The following is a 16,265-nucleotide window of genomic DNA, read 5'->3' as shown; positions in this document are numbered from 1 at the left end:
ACCATGGTGATGGATACTGAGAGTGTGGAAACGAATTGCCTTTTGGCAAATCCGCAAGAATCTATGCTAAGTAATAGGTTTGAACCATTGAGTATAACTGAAAAGGAAGGAGCGCAGCAGCATTTTTGCTGAAAGGCTGTTTCCAGAAGTAGCCAGTAATGATTGCAGTCCAGCAGTTTGGTAGGTATTAAACATTCTAACTTCCAGTACCTTATCTGCTAAGGAGGCCTTCACACATGTTCAAGGCAATGTGTTTTACCCAGATGTCTTCTAGGGCACATCCAAAATATATATCAAGTTCTGGCCAGGCATATTGTGCTGTACCATCAGCCCATGTTGATTGTGTTTGGTAGGGGTAGTAGAGGACAGATTGTCTTTTAGGAACGTTGGTCCACCATTACAGTTCTTCTTTTTGAGAAGCCCCTGATAAGCTGTGAACAAACCCCCAGATACACAGCCTTAAAAATGTTGGGTTAAGAAGCCAGTGTCTCATTAGATCTGGAAAATCACCTGGGTTCTTCAGCACAAGCATGTTGATGGAGGCTTCATGTTTCCATTGAAAACTCAGCATTTGGGGACTGTGTTGACCGATAGTTGGCCATAAATTTAGGGAAGGGGCCCTCCTTGAGTTTCTCTAGTTGTGCCCCTGTCTGCCATTTACCCCAGGCTTACGGCTGTGGTTGAAGAAAGGGATGGATCTTGTTTTCTAGCTTTGGTTTGGAAGAATAAATTTAGTGTGCTCCTACTTCCACTTTGTTAATCCTTCTCTGCCAAAGAATTGCTGCTGTCACATTTGCAGACCATAGAAACTTGGGAGTGGTGAACCTCAGTTCTTTTCTCCACTGTGATCTGGACCTTTCCAGTCCCCCAATGGCCCTCGTAATATGGTTTCACCCAGCTCCATTTTCATGGCCCACCAATTGAGGTATGGTACCAAAAGAAGCTGGATTGACCCTGTTGTTGTGCAGAATCTACCACATCAATTTTCCCTATGCTGTACCAAGTCTTTTCACTAGAAAAGACAATAATGCTGGGGAAAACAGAAGGGAGTAGAAAAAGCGGAAGGCCAAACAAGAGGTGGATTGATTCCACAAAGGAAGCCACAGACCTGAACTTACCAGATCTGAACAGGGTGGTCCATGACAGATGCTCTTGGAGGTCGCTGATTCATAGGGTCACCATAGGTCGTAGTCGACTTGGAGGCACAAAACAACAATACCAAGCAAAACACTCCCAGAAGATAATTGTGACTGAGATTGGGCAGAGTCAGTGTCATGTGCACTTTCATAATTGGAAATAGAAAGATATTTTGCATCTGTTTATGACTTTGAGAGATCAGTTCATGTGGGGGAAAATGTTCGTCTGTGATGAGAAGGTGATTATTGTCCAGCTCCAGTAACAGCTCGTGGATGAGGCTGGGCAAGACCTCTGCCTAAGATGCTTGCAGAGCTAGAAGTGGTCAGTGTAGACAGTACAGGGCACATTCAAGCTGTGAATGTTTGATTTGCTATAAAGCAGTGTCTTGGATATTATCTCATGGTTGAATTGATTAACCAACCCAACAGGTTTTGTTTAACTTGCTATTAAAGGCCTCCAGTTGTTTTCTCCGCATCCCTGAGCATCCTGTTCCAGAACGCCATCACCCTTCAGATTAGGGAGATTTTCCTCATGAGCAGCCACCACATTGAGCCACAATGCTCCTTCTCTCCTTTTCATTAAATTAATCCATGTTCATAGTGCTTAGAAGCCATTGTAGCATGTAAGCAGTATATAAATCAATAAATAGTGGCATACAAATCAATCGGTGATAATACCATTCAATTTTTTTTAAAAAGCCATCATTTTTCTGTTGTTGTTGCCTCAATATTCAGCATTGTTTAAGCACAATGTTATGTAAACCCTAATGTTCTGGACTTGACGGAGAATTTTAGTATAATAGAGGAGATCCTAAATGACCAGGAGTGGTGGGAAAATGGGATGAAAAATGTTTGGATAAATGAGGCTGTATCCTAAGCAAACTTTCCAGGGAGTGAGCCCTACTTCATACAGTTTGGCTTACTTTCTGAGTAACCATGAAGAAGATTGCACTGGTGAGCATCTCTTTCTCATTGGATTATATTGTTTTGGAGCAAAATGAGGACGCTGGGTGAATTTCTATATCCAGCTGGTTTTGGATAACAGAGATTCTTTGGCTAATGATAAATTATCAGATTTTAAGTAGCTGACTGCCCAGTGCATGCTACCATGTTGTTCAGTAAAATTAGGCTGTCTGTTTTGACTTGTAATCCTTCAGTTCGCTGTCCAAATTAGAGTTTAGTAAAAAGGGCATTGAGTCACTTGGGCTCTGCCAGTTTGCTAAACATCAATGACTAGACATCTTGTAATCATTTTACTCCACCAAAATACCCACCTCTCCCCTCCCTCCTGCCTTAAGGTTTGGCCCAGCTTCAGAGTCAAACCACATTTGCTCACAAAGTAGCCCTAGTTGCAAATATGCTGTAAGAGGAGGAGTTACTATTGCTGTTGTCAGATTCTCTGCTAGAATAATTAAGGGGTTTTTCTACTCCTCCCCCTTTTTTTTTTACTGTTGCTGGTTATGCCTCAGTTGCTGTTGTGTTGCAGATGGAAAAGGTAGTGTAGCAGAACAAAAGGAAGTGATATTTTAGTCACTGAGATGGCGATCATATTTTCAGTTATCTGGAAGTAAGTCTCATTGAATACAATGGACTTACTTTTGAGTAAACATGCATAGGAAATTGCCCTGTTGATAATTTTAAATGCTTTCTGTTCAGGTTGAAACATGTATTAATGATGCCTGGATGAGAGAGAGGTTATGCACCTATATGCTTACACATGCATATACATGTGTTAAAAAAACCAGCCAGATTTTCTAGAAACAAGCATTGGGGGACACTTCATCAGTGCCCACCCCAAATAATCCAAGATGAAGACCACTATACCTCGTATGTTGAAATAAGATGCGGATTGGTATAGAAGACCTTGAGGTACACCATAATCCTTCCAGTCTTCTAATATTGATTCTTAATCAACAAAATTGGCAAACCAGTGTTGCCCTATCCAGCACAAAAATTTTAATCAACAGATAGATTCACTTACATACATCCACTCTCTCCACAGAGAAAGAAAGCCCTCCTATCAACTAATCATAGGATTACATTATTTAGATGAGTTTTGGGTCTCTTCCAACAATGTATTTTTTTGGTATTTTTTTCCTGAGTAAAGAATGGGGAAGACTTTGCAGGGTGTGTGTGGGGAGAGTGTCTGTGATGAATCACTGACAAAACCCTTAACCAAGAGGTGCTGATATGCTAACCTTGATGTCTTTTGACAGATTCTCCGGAAGCTCAAGAGCCTAGCCTTGGAAACTGAGACGGAACTGGAAAGGCAGGATGAAGCCCTAGATGGCATCACTTCTTCTGTGGATCGAGCCACTATGAATATTGACAAACAGAACCGCAGAATGAAGAAGTTAACATAGTGCCCACGAGAAGCTGTTTGTAACTGTTCAGGCAGCGCTTGCAGCTTGGCGCCCAAGCCATAAGATCTCTGATGTTTATGTTAGAACTCTCAAGAGGGCTTATGACAGCAAGAAGAAAATATTGAACAATGGAGGTGATTTTGAGAGGCTGGCACTGAATTAGGGGAAGTGCTGTTACATTATGGTGAACAGTCAGCTCTTTGTCTTTACAGTTGGAACTGGACAATATCCTGACTTGCAGCAGATTTGAGAATACTGCATTGCATGTTCATTGGCAGCTTTTTGAATGAAAAATATGTCCCATGATGGAAGGGAATTAAAAGAATGCAGCAGTTGTGTTTTTGAGAGAATTGTGAAGTGTGCTCATGGAGACGAAGGCAAAGCATGACTTCCCTCAGTTGATCTGTTTTATGACTGACAATACTGTAATTAATAATTTAAAATAGTACTTTCAGAACTCAGCATCTTCATTTATTCAGCCCTAAAGGGAGTGACTGGCCTTAGCAGTATGTGATCAGTGAATCACTATGGTCAAAATGACATTGGCAGAGACCTACTGGATTGAGCCCAACGTCCATCTAATCCAGTGTTCTGTTTCCACCAGTGGTGATCTGGGTGCTTCTGGAAAAGGCCATGATTATTTCTAGCATCTTATCTTTAGAGCTTTCATGCTTTTGTACGTGGAGGCACCATTTAGCTATCATGACCAATAACTACGGATAGGCTCATCGTGCATCAATTTGCCTAATCTCCTTTTCAAGCCATCTAACCAAGTGGCAATTGCCTGTTAATTTCCTTAGATTGACCTGTCAGTTCCTACCTGGAAATGAAATCCTCTTCTATTTCTACAGCTATTTCTGAACAGTTACTTAAGAGGCAACGAGTGAAGCACCTCTCTTTGAAAAGCCAGTTTCAATGCTTGTGACACACCATAGATACTTAATATAATTGAAAAGGGAATGACTAAATATTGGAACTTCATTGGTCCTATTGTTATAAAATCTATTTAGCTAGATATGATTAATTTTTGCCAAAAATTGCTTCACAAAAGGTTTTAGATGTGATGTAATAGTGTATAGAAGAATCCAGGGGTTTTTTTTGGGGGGAGGGGTCTCTCTCTGGTGTTGAACACAGTGGTTCGATACTATTCTGTGTTTACTTTGGCATAACCATGTGTCGTATGTCAAAACTAGTTCTAAAAGTTGAATTTGTAGATTTAGAATTTTTAGTTCTGGAAACCCTAGAGTCAATGAGAAACTTGGGATCCAGGATTAACATTTGTGGATTACATGCTCAATTGAGTGATTGCTTTGGCACTAGAATTTGAATTGCGGAGCAGTTGCAAGTTATAAACTAAAGATGTTTCACTTTCTACATTTCAGCTAGAAGTTTTGGTAGATTTATTGAACATTACAGACAAAAATCTGTTTTGGCTGTCTTTTAATGTTAATCTAATGTATATTGCCTGCCAATTACACTTCTAGGTTAAATTGCTGAAATAGTAGTTTAAAGAAAGAGTAGAACTGTGCCAAAATGTGGTGAGGTTCCATTTTCAGTGCACAAATTACATTTCGAAAAGGCAGGGTGGTTGGTTGGGGTAGAATCCTTGGAACAATTCTACTTTCAGCTCTTTCCCACATTTTCTGCATTTGTTTGCAGCTAATGTCACTCTGATTTGCTGCTGCTTTTGTGCACAAGGGATTCTGTGTGATCCCAGCTAGTCAGGGATCACATATCAAACATGAAAACATCAGTTTTGTCCCTGTGATAATGTCCTGGTTGGCAAGCAAAGCCCTTGGCCTTCCCTCTGAATGTGGGGAAATAACGGAAATGTAGCGCATTTACTAGCTAGCTGGGCTGATGCTCCCTGTCTTGCTGTACTGTTGCTTTTATTCTGCAAAATTTCCACTGGGACCAGATCTAATGATACATAGCTGCATGTAGCTATGTTGGGGCAGTATCTTTCTAGAGGCATGTGCCCATCCATTGAAAGCACTGCGGTACATATGGGCGACAGCCTCATTCAGCTACACCTCTGTCTGTGATGTCATCCATTTAATCTCATGTATGTTGCCTGCCAATTACACTCGTACTATATTACTTTCATTGGGTGTGCTTTCAGACATGCATCCCCCACCACATTCTATCCTAACTTGTTAGCTATATGCATGATTTGATCACAGTGAAGGAACGTTGGCCTGGTTACTTCAGCAGCGGAGGCATGCTCCCTCTTCCCCGCCTTTTTTTTGCAAAGCATTCAAAAATTGCTAAAAGAGGTGTGAGTTTTGTGGGGGGCAAAAGTGTTCATAGGGACACTTCCTCCAAGCCCCATTTTGACTCAGCACTAGAAAGTGCTTTGGCACATTAGTGACCAGCTCATTGCGCCATGAGTTTTCTTTGGCCAGAGCTGATTGGTTGTAGAGCATCCCATTACCTAGATGCCATTTTATCTAGTGATTCCTTTGAGGTCAGGTTACCATGATGTAAATGATCTTTGTGGGACTCTGCCTTCATTTAGTCAAGCGAAGGAAGATTCTTGGTGCTATATATCAAGACACTTATCATGAAGTGGTTTACTACCGCTAGTTTGATTTTTGTTGTTATAGTAATTAAGTAGCAAACCCATTAAACATTTTTTGAATGCCCATCTGAGAATAAAACAATCATGGGGTCGTGCAGCCTTTAGTGGCGGATGACCTTGACATCATAAGTCAAGACCTCCATAATGAACCTAAATCATAATGCTAACTTGTCTGTCTTTGAACTGTGTTAATACCCATTTTAGTTATTGGTTTGTTGGTGCATATGATTCTGTCAGCCTGCATGCAGGACAATTTTCTAAACATAGTAATATACAGGTTACTTCATATGCAGTGCAGTAAATAATGCAGTCCAAGTGCTGCTTTGGTGCTTGTCTGTTGTAAGTCACCTTTGTCTTAATGTGAGAAGAATCTTACGTTTACAAGACTTTGGGTATTTAGCATATTGTTTGTAAGAATCATTTGTGTGACAACAAAAGGCCAAATTTCCACAGGATTAAATGATCTTGTTGGAAACCACATTTCCCATGATACTTTTGCATGAGAAAAGGAAAAAAATAGATCTCAAGAATTACAGTTATGCTTCCATGTTGATTACTGTAAAACCAATACTGGCTGTTCCGAACTCGCTGCAAAATTTTTTAGAGTTCAGAATTTAAGGCAGAATTGAAAAGACTCCAACTGACAAAAAATCAGGGAATTAAACTACTAATGCCCGTTTAAAGGAAATGTAAGATCATTGTTATCATATATACATATACCAAAATACTTGGATTTGGGGGGAAGGGGATTGTATTTAAGCAAATGTATCTAACTACTTTGTGGAATTCAAATAATGCAGTGTGATTTTTTCCATTACTGAGGCTTCCTGATAATGGTGCAGAATATAAGCCCATTGACCTGTCGATGTCCTAGATTGCATAAAATGAGATTGTGCAAACACACCCAAATACAGGGACAGTGACTGACTGTCCTGGCCAACCCCATTGGATTCAAACTCAGTGGTGTGTTTTTCTCCCATTATGTTTAATGTGGAATTTCAGCTTAGAGTGTTTCATAAATCAGCTTTAGAGGTCACACAAGATTCTGCATCTCTTTGCAGCCTAACTTGAAATGGTTACTGAAACTAAGATGTTGTTGCAGCAATTAGACATGCCCTTTGAGATCCTGTAAGTAGGCTCACGGTGGGCTTTCTGTTTGCATGGGGAAAGTTTCTCTGAATGGGATTGTGTGCACAAACAAGCACTCCTAAGTTGAAAACCTGGCGCTCTCTGTGCATGCCTGCACATCCTTGGTGATGACGTTGGCACTTAATTGATATAGACACCATCTCAGACTGAGTCTCCGGCTCTTCCTCCTCTTAAGAGGCATGCACGGTGACAGCTCAGACGAAGAGGGAGGGTAGATTGGGGGAGAAGGGACTGACGTTGTCAGACATCCCTTCTTAGTTGTAACTGGAGCTAAGGGGATGGAGCGCTGACTGCCAAAAGTGCCAAAGCCGCCTGTTTCAGTCCGCCACTGCTGCAACCCACTGGGCCCCTCCCCCAGATCCCATTCTGTTTCTTCCACCTCCTGATCACTCCATGGGGCTCATGACATCAACTGTACACAGCACCTGCACTTTATTAGTTTATGTTTACCTTTTTCTCTTAAAGGCCTTGCTTTTGTTTTTATCTTTCATGAGTTGCGTTTTTTTATTTATTTATTTATTTATTAAATTTATACCCTGCCCTTCCTCCCAGGGGGAGCCCAAATGGTAATGATTGAATTTGGATTCCTTGACTTTTGGAGGTTTTGTCAAATAGCTTTGTTTAGAATGTGTTCAAAATGATTTTTCAAGTTTGAATTTGGATGTTGCAGCGCATTCTTTCCTGTTATTAAAACGGTGGAATATACTGGAATAGGAGGCTGTTGTTTTTGTTATGGAAATGTTGGTGTCGGACAACTTTTGGAATCTTTAGACCATGGCTGTTTTAAAGAATGTATACCTTGTCATGCTAAATTGTATGAGGGCTCGATTTCATGCAGAGCTTTCCCTGTCTATTGTCTTCATGTAGATAGTTGAAGGTCTGCCATGAAGACAAGGCAAATTTCAAGTGAATTGTTCTACTAACTCAAATCTGAACAGGAATTCATTACCCATCTCTGGATTTCTCAGGCAGAATAAGACTGCCTTGTCCTCTTTATATCTCTGCTCTTATAACCTGATACATAACCTGATGCAGCCCTGGGTCCTACTGGGAGGAAGGGCGGGATATAAATCAAATAATAAATAAATTTATCCATACATGTGATCTTTGCTCTTCCAGCTTCTTCACCACCCAGCAGCCGTACAAAGAGTTTCTTCCTTCCTGTTCCTTATACCAAGAACTGCCTCTGAGAAAATGTGTGTGTGATGCCTCATCTTAACCCGCCTGTTCCATGAACCCTTTGGAATAAGCCCCTAGTCTCCATATTGTACTGTAGCCTTCCCCAACCTGTTCTGGGCAACTGGCTGGGGCTGATAGAACTTTTAGCCAAAAACAGCTGGAGGCCACCAGATTGAGGAAAGCTGTTCTACTGAAACCAAGCCTAGGTACATGTAACTGAAATAGCCACGTATCCTCACCTTGCTTACCACTACCTCTGTTTCTCTACACTTTCTCTGTTACTGCTGTATGAGGATTTAGACTGTAAGCCCCTTGGCCTCGTGCATGTTAACGGTGCTACATAAATAATGTGCGCTGAGTACACCTCTGACTCATTCAGTTCACACATGCTGAGTTGTCTATGCCTAATCCCTTTCCTATTCTGTATGCCCCATCGTATGTCATGCACCAGGGAGTTCAATGTATGCTGTGATTCTGCAAAAGAGCAGAAAAGGTGCCAAATGTAGCATTGAGTGAAGAATTCGGGTTCCATAAAACATTTTTATTTTTTTAAGCCAATTTCTAGGTCATAGGCCTGCAAAAATGGACTTTAAAATATGAGAGAAAAGCCTGTGGAGATTTCATAAATCAGAGATGTGGCTGAATATGGGGGGCAGGGCTTCGATTTCCTGCATCAAAGTTTGTTGTTCCCTATGATTAGCAAAACCACAATCAATTATGCAGGAATTGTAGAAATTTGCCAAATTGCTACACATTGCAGAATTCCATTTTCCTTGGTGCAGAATTTGGCCTGTTTAGAATAGGCACAGCACAGCACTGGTGATACACTATCAGATTTGAGGTGTGGAGCAGGGAATTTCTGAAGGACCCCATGTGTCAGCTTTGGCAAGCAAGGCCTCCCATCCTTCCATTTCCAAGCTTCCTTAAGTACTAGGGAAGCTGCTATGTGGGCCTGTCTGGAGCAAACAGACACAGTGCTTGTCTCAGATGGATGGGAGGTGACGGCGATGAGTGAGGGGAGACGCCCAATACGCAAGGAGCGAGATCTGTAGCTGGGTCTTGTTAACATGCCAAGACTGAGCCTCAATGGGAACCATCTGGCTCTCTGTGGCTCTGAGATGCCCCAGGAACGCAGACAGGGCATGGTAATGTGCAATATATTATAAAATGGGAGAGATGCTTGAGACAGCTGACGGCATGAGGTGGGGCAAGAATCAGCCTTCGATAGGACAATGTCCCCCTACGTCCTTTAGTGTGGTTTCTTCTCTAATATAGCCAGCTGAAGAACAGGCCTGCGCTTGGATCTTCTTCCCTCTCATTTGTGGCATTCCCCACATGTCTTGTGGCCATGAAGATTATTCTGGGGGGGGGGGGTTGTAAGGTTTTCCCTTTCCTCTCAAGTGTTGGACTTGGCTGCAGCAGTGGACAGTGTGTTCAAAACAGCAAGGTCACTCTTGGGAAAACCAAAGGTGTGGAGGTAGTCTGGACGGGACAGTTGAGAACATGAGTTGAGCACTGGAGAGGATTTATGGAGTGGCGCTATGGACCTCAAAATGCGTAATCTCCTGCTGTCCTCAAAACCTCTTCCCTTCCTCTGTGGCCTTCAAAGCCCAAGGCAGGGTTTCCCGCCCTTCCATATTCCTTCTTCACCACACATTCTCTACACATTTCTCCCATCAGCAAAGCCAGCGATATTTATATCTCCCATTCCTCCATTTCCCTTCTTGTTCTGAGAAACTCCCATGTGCTTTGGGAAGGGCCATAGCTCAGTGCTACAGCATGTTCTGCATGTGGAAAACCCTAGTCTCCCATGAAAAGAATTCCAAGTAGAAGAGTATATAAAAACATCCAGCTGAGAACTAGGACCACCACAGCCAGTCAGAGTAAGGACCATACTCTTGCTTGATGCCTGACTTGATAGAAGACAGCTTCATATATCTATTTTTTCTACTCTCATTCTTGTTCAGCAACATGGTTGGTTCTGTACTATAACTTCAGCTGCTCCTTGACAGTTCCTTTTTTTTTTTTTTACTTTGTGTTTATCGGGGACATTTTTCAAAAATCAAGAGCTGACACTCACTTTCCTTAGTTGGAATCTTGATGTCACTGAATATTTCTTGTTGGAATGCTGGTGAAGCTGTGAATTGTCATGGACTTCAGAGATTTTATCAGGTGTGGGGGGGAATTGTGTGCATCTTGCTAGCCTCGATCGAGGGTAGGAAAGTAGCCTTTTCTGTATTTTAGTCTATTGATTGTGTCCCTGCACCCACGGGAGCCAACCTTTCTTCCCTTTGCTTTCCCATTTGCATCCAGTGGGAGACTCTGACCCCTTGCTTGTATGGACCTTTTGGCCGTCACGCTCTAGGGGACAGGAGGAATTGCTGCACTTGGAAGATCATCTGGCAAAATCCAGTGCATGGCCCAGCCCCATCTGATTTGGGGAAAGAATTCTAAGTCTCGAGCAATGACAATTGGATCCTAAATGTGAAGCAACATTTTTTCAACTGCCCTTTTGATTGGGGTACAAATATGCTTCAACCAAGATCTTCGCCCATCTCTCTGCTGGGCTTGCTTTTCTGGTTCTAGAGCCCAAATGAGTGGGTGACATCCCGGAGAGGGGGAGAGGGTTCACTCCCCTTTCCTGCCTACTGATTTCCTGCAAACGTTTCCTGCAAATGTCCCCATCCATTACAGTACTGAGTGGAGCACGGAGTTGGGAAACATCTTATGTTTTATGTACGTGTTTGATTTTATTTTTGTAAGCCGCCCTGAGTGCCCTATTATAGGGTAGAAGGGCAGGATTGAAAATTTTTAAATAAAATAAATAAAATCTCTTGTGTTGTAGAATTCCACCATGGCATGGTGAAGCTACGATTCTGCAGCTTCAATTTACTTCATGACGTCGTCTTCGTTTCTCACCTGATACGAACGGCAGTGTTCACATCCCTGCTGGAGCCTTATGGGATCCACTTTCGAAATGCCCCTCGAGCCAAAGCATTATTTTGCTTCACATTGTTCCTTCTCGCCCCCCTTCCCTTTTTCCCTTTTCCTGCCTCTGGCATTGGGTGGCTTGGCAGCGGCACGGCCAAATAAATGTGCCGTAATGGAAGGGAGTGCTTGGCAAGCATGAGACAGCTGTGCCCACAATTACCTTCTCTGTCTGTATCTGTGACTTCATGGCTGTAAACAACCTTCCCCACCATATAAATGGCTAAATTAAAAACACATTGAAGGCCCTGAACAAAACACAACATTATCAGCCAGCCTTTCACCTCCTTTCTTTATTCTGCCCCCCCCACACCCCCACAGCATTCCCTCTTCCTCAGCAATGTTCCTACAAAATGCTCCATGTAAGCCGCCTTGCACGTTCTAAGGGGAAAAGCAGCCTAGGTGAGAAACAATAAGCAAAGATGTTAAGAACGTTGGAAGACCCCTGTTGGATCAGACCAAAGCCCCATCTAGTCCAGTATCCTGTAGCTAGCCAGATGCCCCACAGGAAGCTCACAAGTGGGACCGGAGTGCAACGGCTCTGTCACACTCAAGATCTTGTAGCTAAAAACAGCGGGCAGCCTGCAGGATGGAGGAGGCCAAAGTAGAATATGGAGACTAGAGGCTTATGCCAAAGGCTTCATAGAAAAGGTGGGTTAAGGGGAAGGAATTGGAGGAACGGAGGAGGCATCACACACATTTTCTTCAGTTCTCGGAGGAAGGAAGGAAGGAAGGAAGGAAGGAAGGAAGGAGCTCTGGATGGCTGAGGGTGGGTGGCAAAGGAGTGGGAAGAGCAAAGGTCATGTGTGGGAATGTATCAGGATTTTTAATTTTATCTAAGAATTTATGTAGTTTATAATCAATAATTCAGTGGTTTACATAAATGGTAAAATATACATTAAAATACCTTTACAATGAGATGCTAAAAAAAGTTAACATTTTTTCTAAAAAAAAAAGCAGCAGTATTATCAATCAAAAGTCTTGCTTAAAGAAAAAAAGCCTTTAGCAGGAATTGAAAACATTATCGGAAAGATGCCTGCCTAATAATATCAATGGGCAGGGAGTTCCAAAGTGTAGGTGAAGGATCAATTCCTTGTAAGTGCAGAATGAACGTTCATAGGCATACCATCTCTGCTTCTACTCTGTGTCTCTATTTTAGCCTGCTCTTATCTACGCAACAGTGGTATTGCTCTGCTATCTTGAATGTTCTTAGCTGATCTGACACCATAGATGTGTGTGCCATTTTTTTTTTGCACAGGAAATAAATGGAACGAAACCATGCCACTGCTTCTGTGATTGACCCAGCTGAACTCATTGATCCAGTCTCCTTCCTCAGTCCCACCTAGCAGGAGATTTGAGAGAGAGTCCATGCCTGTGGGTTATAGGTGGGAAGTCACTTACTGCCTGTTTTTACAGGGTCCTTTGCCTCAGACGTTTCATGAGAGCCTGGCGAAAAGCGAAAAAAGGGGGGTTGAGTCTCTGCCAGGAACAGGTGGGGAAGACTTTTGAGTTCAGACGTTTGTACCAGATGCTTTTCTCCCTGAGGATCATCCTCGCAACCCAAAAAAAAAGAGTGAGAATGAGAGAGGATGTTTTCCTGCAAGTGTGTCAGGAAGTTTGTCCCCTGGGCGTCCAGTTTAATTTCGTTATAATAGGGTTTTAATTTGACCATTTAATGTACGATTTTACATTATTCTCCAGGCCTGTTTGAAAATAATTTCCAAACCAGCTCTGGAGGACTGCTTAACATCTGCCTTGCTGCAGCTGTGGAAAGATCGTAAGAGATGGCAAAGCGAGCACAGTGTTCTTGGAGGAAGTGGATGGAAAGCACGCTTTCCTACCTCATAGCACTAGAACCCAGTGGGACCATCCAGGGAAGCTGAATGTTGGAAGGTTAAAGATGGACAAAAGAAAATATTTCGTCACATGGCAGAGAAGTTAAAACGATGGAATTAACTCCTACAAGGGGCGGTAATGGCAACCAACCAGGACGGCTTTAAACGAGGGCTAGACAGATTTAATTAATGTAAACCACCCAGAGAGCTTCGGCTATGGGGCAGTAAATAAATGTAATAAATAAATAGAACAAATGAAGGCAATCAAATGGCTACTAGCCATGATGGCTGTGTTCTACGTTCACTCTTGGAGGCAATATGCCTCTGAACAGCTGTTGTGGGAAACTGCAGGAGGGCAGAGCACTGTTGCACCCACGGCCTGCTTGTGGCCTTTCCCATTAGGGCATTGCTTGGCCGTTGTGAGGACAGGATGCTGGCCTAGAGGGGCCATTGGCCTGATCCTGAAGGACTCTCTCTAACCCAGCTACCATGAGCAGAATCTAGTAGGGGACAGGCCAGCCATGTATACCAGCCCCCTTGATGTCAATGCATTCTGATTGGTCCTCCTTTTTCTTTGAGAGGGATCTCTCATCCAATCAGACCAGGGAAGAGAAGCTGGAATTCTCCGCAAGAGGCATGCTACTTCCTCATCCAGAAACTACAGTGCTCTCCCTCCCCCACCCCCGGCTCACCCATTTCTAGAAGAGCAAGGTCAAGCGTGGTGGAGAGGGAAATGAGAGGTTCATTTTCATGCAAATGGGCCCAGCTTAAAAGCTTTCCATGCATTTCGAGATAAGCATCTGCCACCGCTTCCTCTTTGCCCAGGAACTAACCAAAAGTGCTTGCAAATTATTCACTCATGCCTGTTGAGTCAAGTGGGAACAAACTCTGATGGAGGGGGTCCATCCAGGTGTACCAAGGAAAAGCAAACAAGCGGCAGAGAGAGAAGGGGAGGTTTGCCACCAGGGAGATAAGGCAAAGTGAAGAGGGACATCAGCTGCAGAGGCAATGGAAAGAGGGTTCTTTTGAGAGAGCATTAAGGACGTAAGAAAAGCCTTGCTGGATCAGGGCAAAGGCTCATCTAGTCTAGAGTCCTGTTCTCGCAGTAGCCAACCAGATGCCTCTGGGAAGCCAAAAGCAGGACCTGAGTGCAAGAGCCCTCTGCCCACTTGGGGATGGGCCGTGGGGCAGTGGGTACAGCATCTGATGTGCATGCAGAAAGTTCCAAGTTCAATCTGTGGCATCTAGGTAGGGGAGGGAGAGGCCTCTTCCTCAAAGCTGTCAGTCAGTGCTGCATTGGAGTAGAACTGCCATCATCCCTGACCATTGGCCCTGCTGGCCGGGGCTCATGGGAGCTGGAGTTCAACAACATATAGAATGCAGCCGGTTGGGGGGTAGGCTGCTCTTTGTGAGCACACTCCATCAAATAATTAATTTTAAATACACTTGCATGGCACTCTGCACCTGCCCCCTCCATGCCCATGTATGCCAGCATACCGTGCATATGCTAGTGCCCATTTTGAGTGCAAGAATCTTCACTTTTCAAATGCCTTTCTCCCCCCAAATTGCTCTATAAAGAATGCAAAAGAAATTTGGAAGAAGCTGGGGGGGGGTGAAATACTCTGAATGTGTGGTCCATCCGGACCCCATTCCTTGGTAAATACACACATTATCTTGGTTTTGAAACATTTCTCTTGTGTTAATTTTTAATATATTTTCACCTCTGGAAAAAGGGGGGAAGAGGGGGAGACAAAAGAACATCTGTAGAGATCCTTAAATCTGACACAATGATTGTGACTACAGTGTGTGAATCTGCATGGGTGTGCAATCATTCCCATGTTATATCAATGTGGCATCATAATGGAAAAAGAAATGAAGGTACCTTGTATTATTATTATTATTATTATTATTATTTACTACTACTACTACTACTACTAATATTACAACTACTACCGGCTCTGCCCTGGCACATTTTGCACACCAATCCCTCCCCCAGGTCTCCCCTCTTCCAGGTTGCCAAGGCACCTCCCCCTTCTCCAGGTTGCCAAGGCTGTCCCTCCCCCTCTCTCTGATCACCAAGGCACCTCCCCCTTTCTTGCCCGGTCTCACACACCCTCCTTTCTCCCCCCCCAAGACTGGAGGAAAGGGAAGCCTTGTGGTAGTGATAGTGAGGCCTCCTGTGTAGTGTGGTTGGAGGGGGGGAATAAGGAGTTGCAGTCCCTCCTTCCACCCACACCCCTCCCCCCACACCCCTCCCCCCACATGCTTCCTTAGGGTTTGAAAGACCCTAATTGAACATTAGCTCCACCCCCAAACTGATTCAGGCTCAGATCTGGGTCAGGTGTTCCCCAGATTGGCCCAAGAGGACAGTGCACAGGATTATTAGGTCTAGGGTTACCAGATCTCTGGCTTTCGGCCGGAGACTCCGGCTTTTGGGGGTGCTCTCCGGATCTCAGGGCTAATCACCCCTCTGTCCCTGGATCTCCAGTTTTCTGGCACATCCATGAGGGGACATCCCAAATCAATAGAGAATACAGCCAGACACACGAGGAATCTCATTCATCACCTGCTCCCTGATCTAATTAACCAGAGATGCTAGGAATGAATCTGGCAACTTCTGCATGCAACTCAAGTTCTGGCCCCTCCCCAAGTTAGGAGCAGACAACACATGGCAGAGGAAGCTGTTCACAAAACCAAACAACAAAAAGAGGCACAAGTTAAATAAAACATGATGTCACTAGGGCACGCCCTGTGACATCTTAGGTTTTGGGATGCTTCCTACCTGGCAACCCTAAGATGCAACCTTGGTTTGACCAAGCAGGGCTCTGCCTATTATGGGATGGGATGGTTATCTTCATCTTTCCCTGTGTGTGGAACCAGAGGGAAACCACAGGACCTTCCCCATTGCTGGCAATGCATGAGAAAGGAGCCACACGCTCCTGCCTCTGCAGGTTGAGGGCCAGCCATGCTGGCCATTTGACACTAGGCATGAGGGAGAAATTCGATTCAGTTCACATTTAAAGGCGAGTCTATT

At 43.7% G+C, this 16,265-nt stretch overlaps 1 protein-coding gene across 10 annotated transcripts in view; it reads left to right on the top strand.

Moving 5' to 3' along the window:
- The window catches only part of SNAP47 (synaptosome associated protein 47), a 32,392-nt gene extending 24,458 nt beyond the window's left edge, over positions 1-7,934 (top strand). For all 10 annotated transcript variants that reach the window (XM_061587372.1, XM_061587369.1, XM_061587371.1 and 7 more), the window contains one exon: positions 3,353-7,934. In XM_061587372.1, the coding sequence (XP_061443356.1) occupies positions 3,353-3,499 (147 nt within the window). In that variant the 3' untranslated portion in view covers positions 3,500-7,934. The remainder of the gene's footprint in view (positions 1-3,352) is intronic.
- Positions 7,935-16,265: the final 8,331 nt, after the last annotated feature.

The sequence above is a fragment of the Rhineura floridana genome, chromosome 10 (assembly GCF_030035675.1).
Source record: "Rhineura floridana isolate rRhiFlo1 chromosome 10, rRhiFlo1.hap2, whole genome shotgun sequence".
NCBI lineage: Eukaryota > Metazoa > Chordata > Lepidosauria > Squamata > Rhineuridae > Rhineura > Rhineura floridana.
The sequence above is the reverse complement of the archived record's forward strand: the minus strand, read 5'-3'. Positions and strand labels throughout refer to the sequence as shown.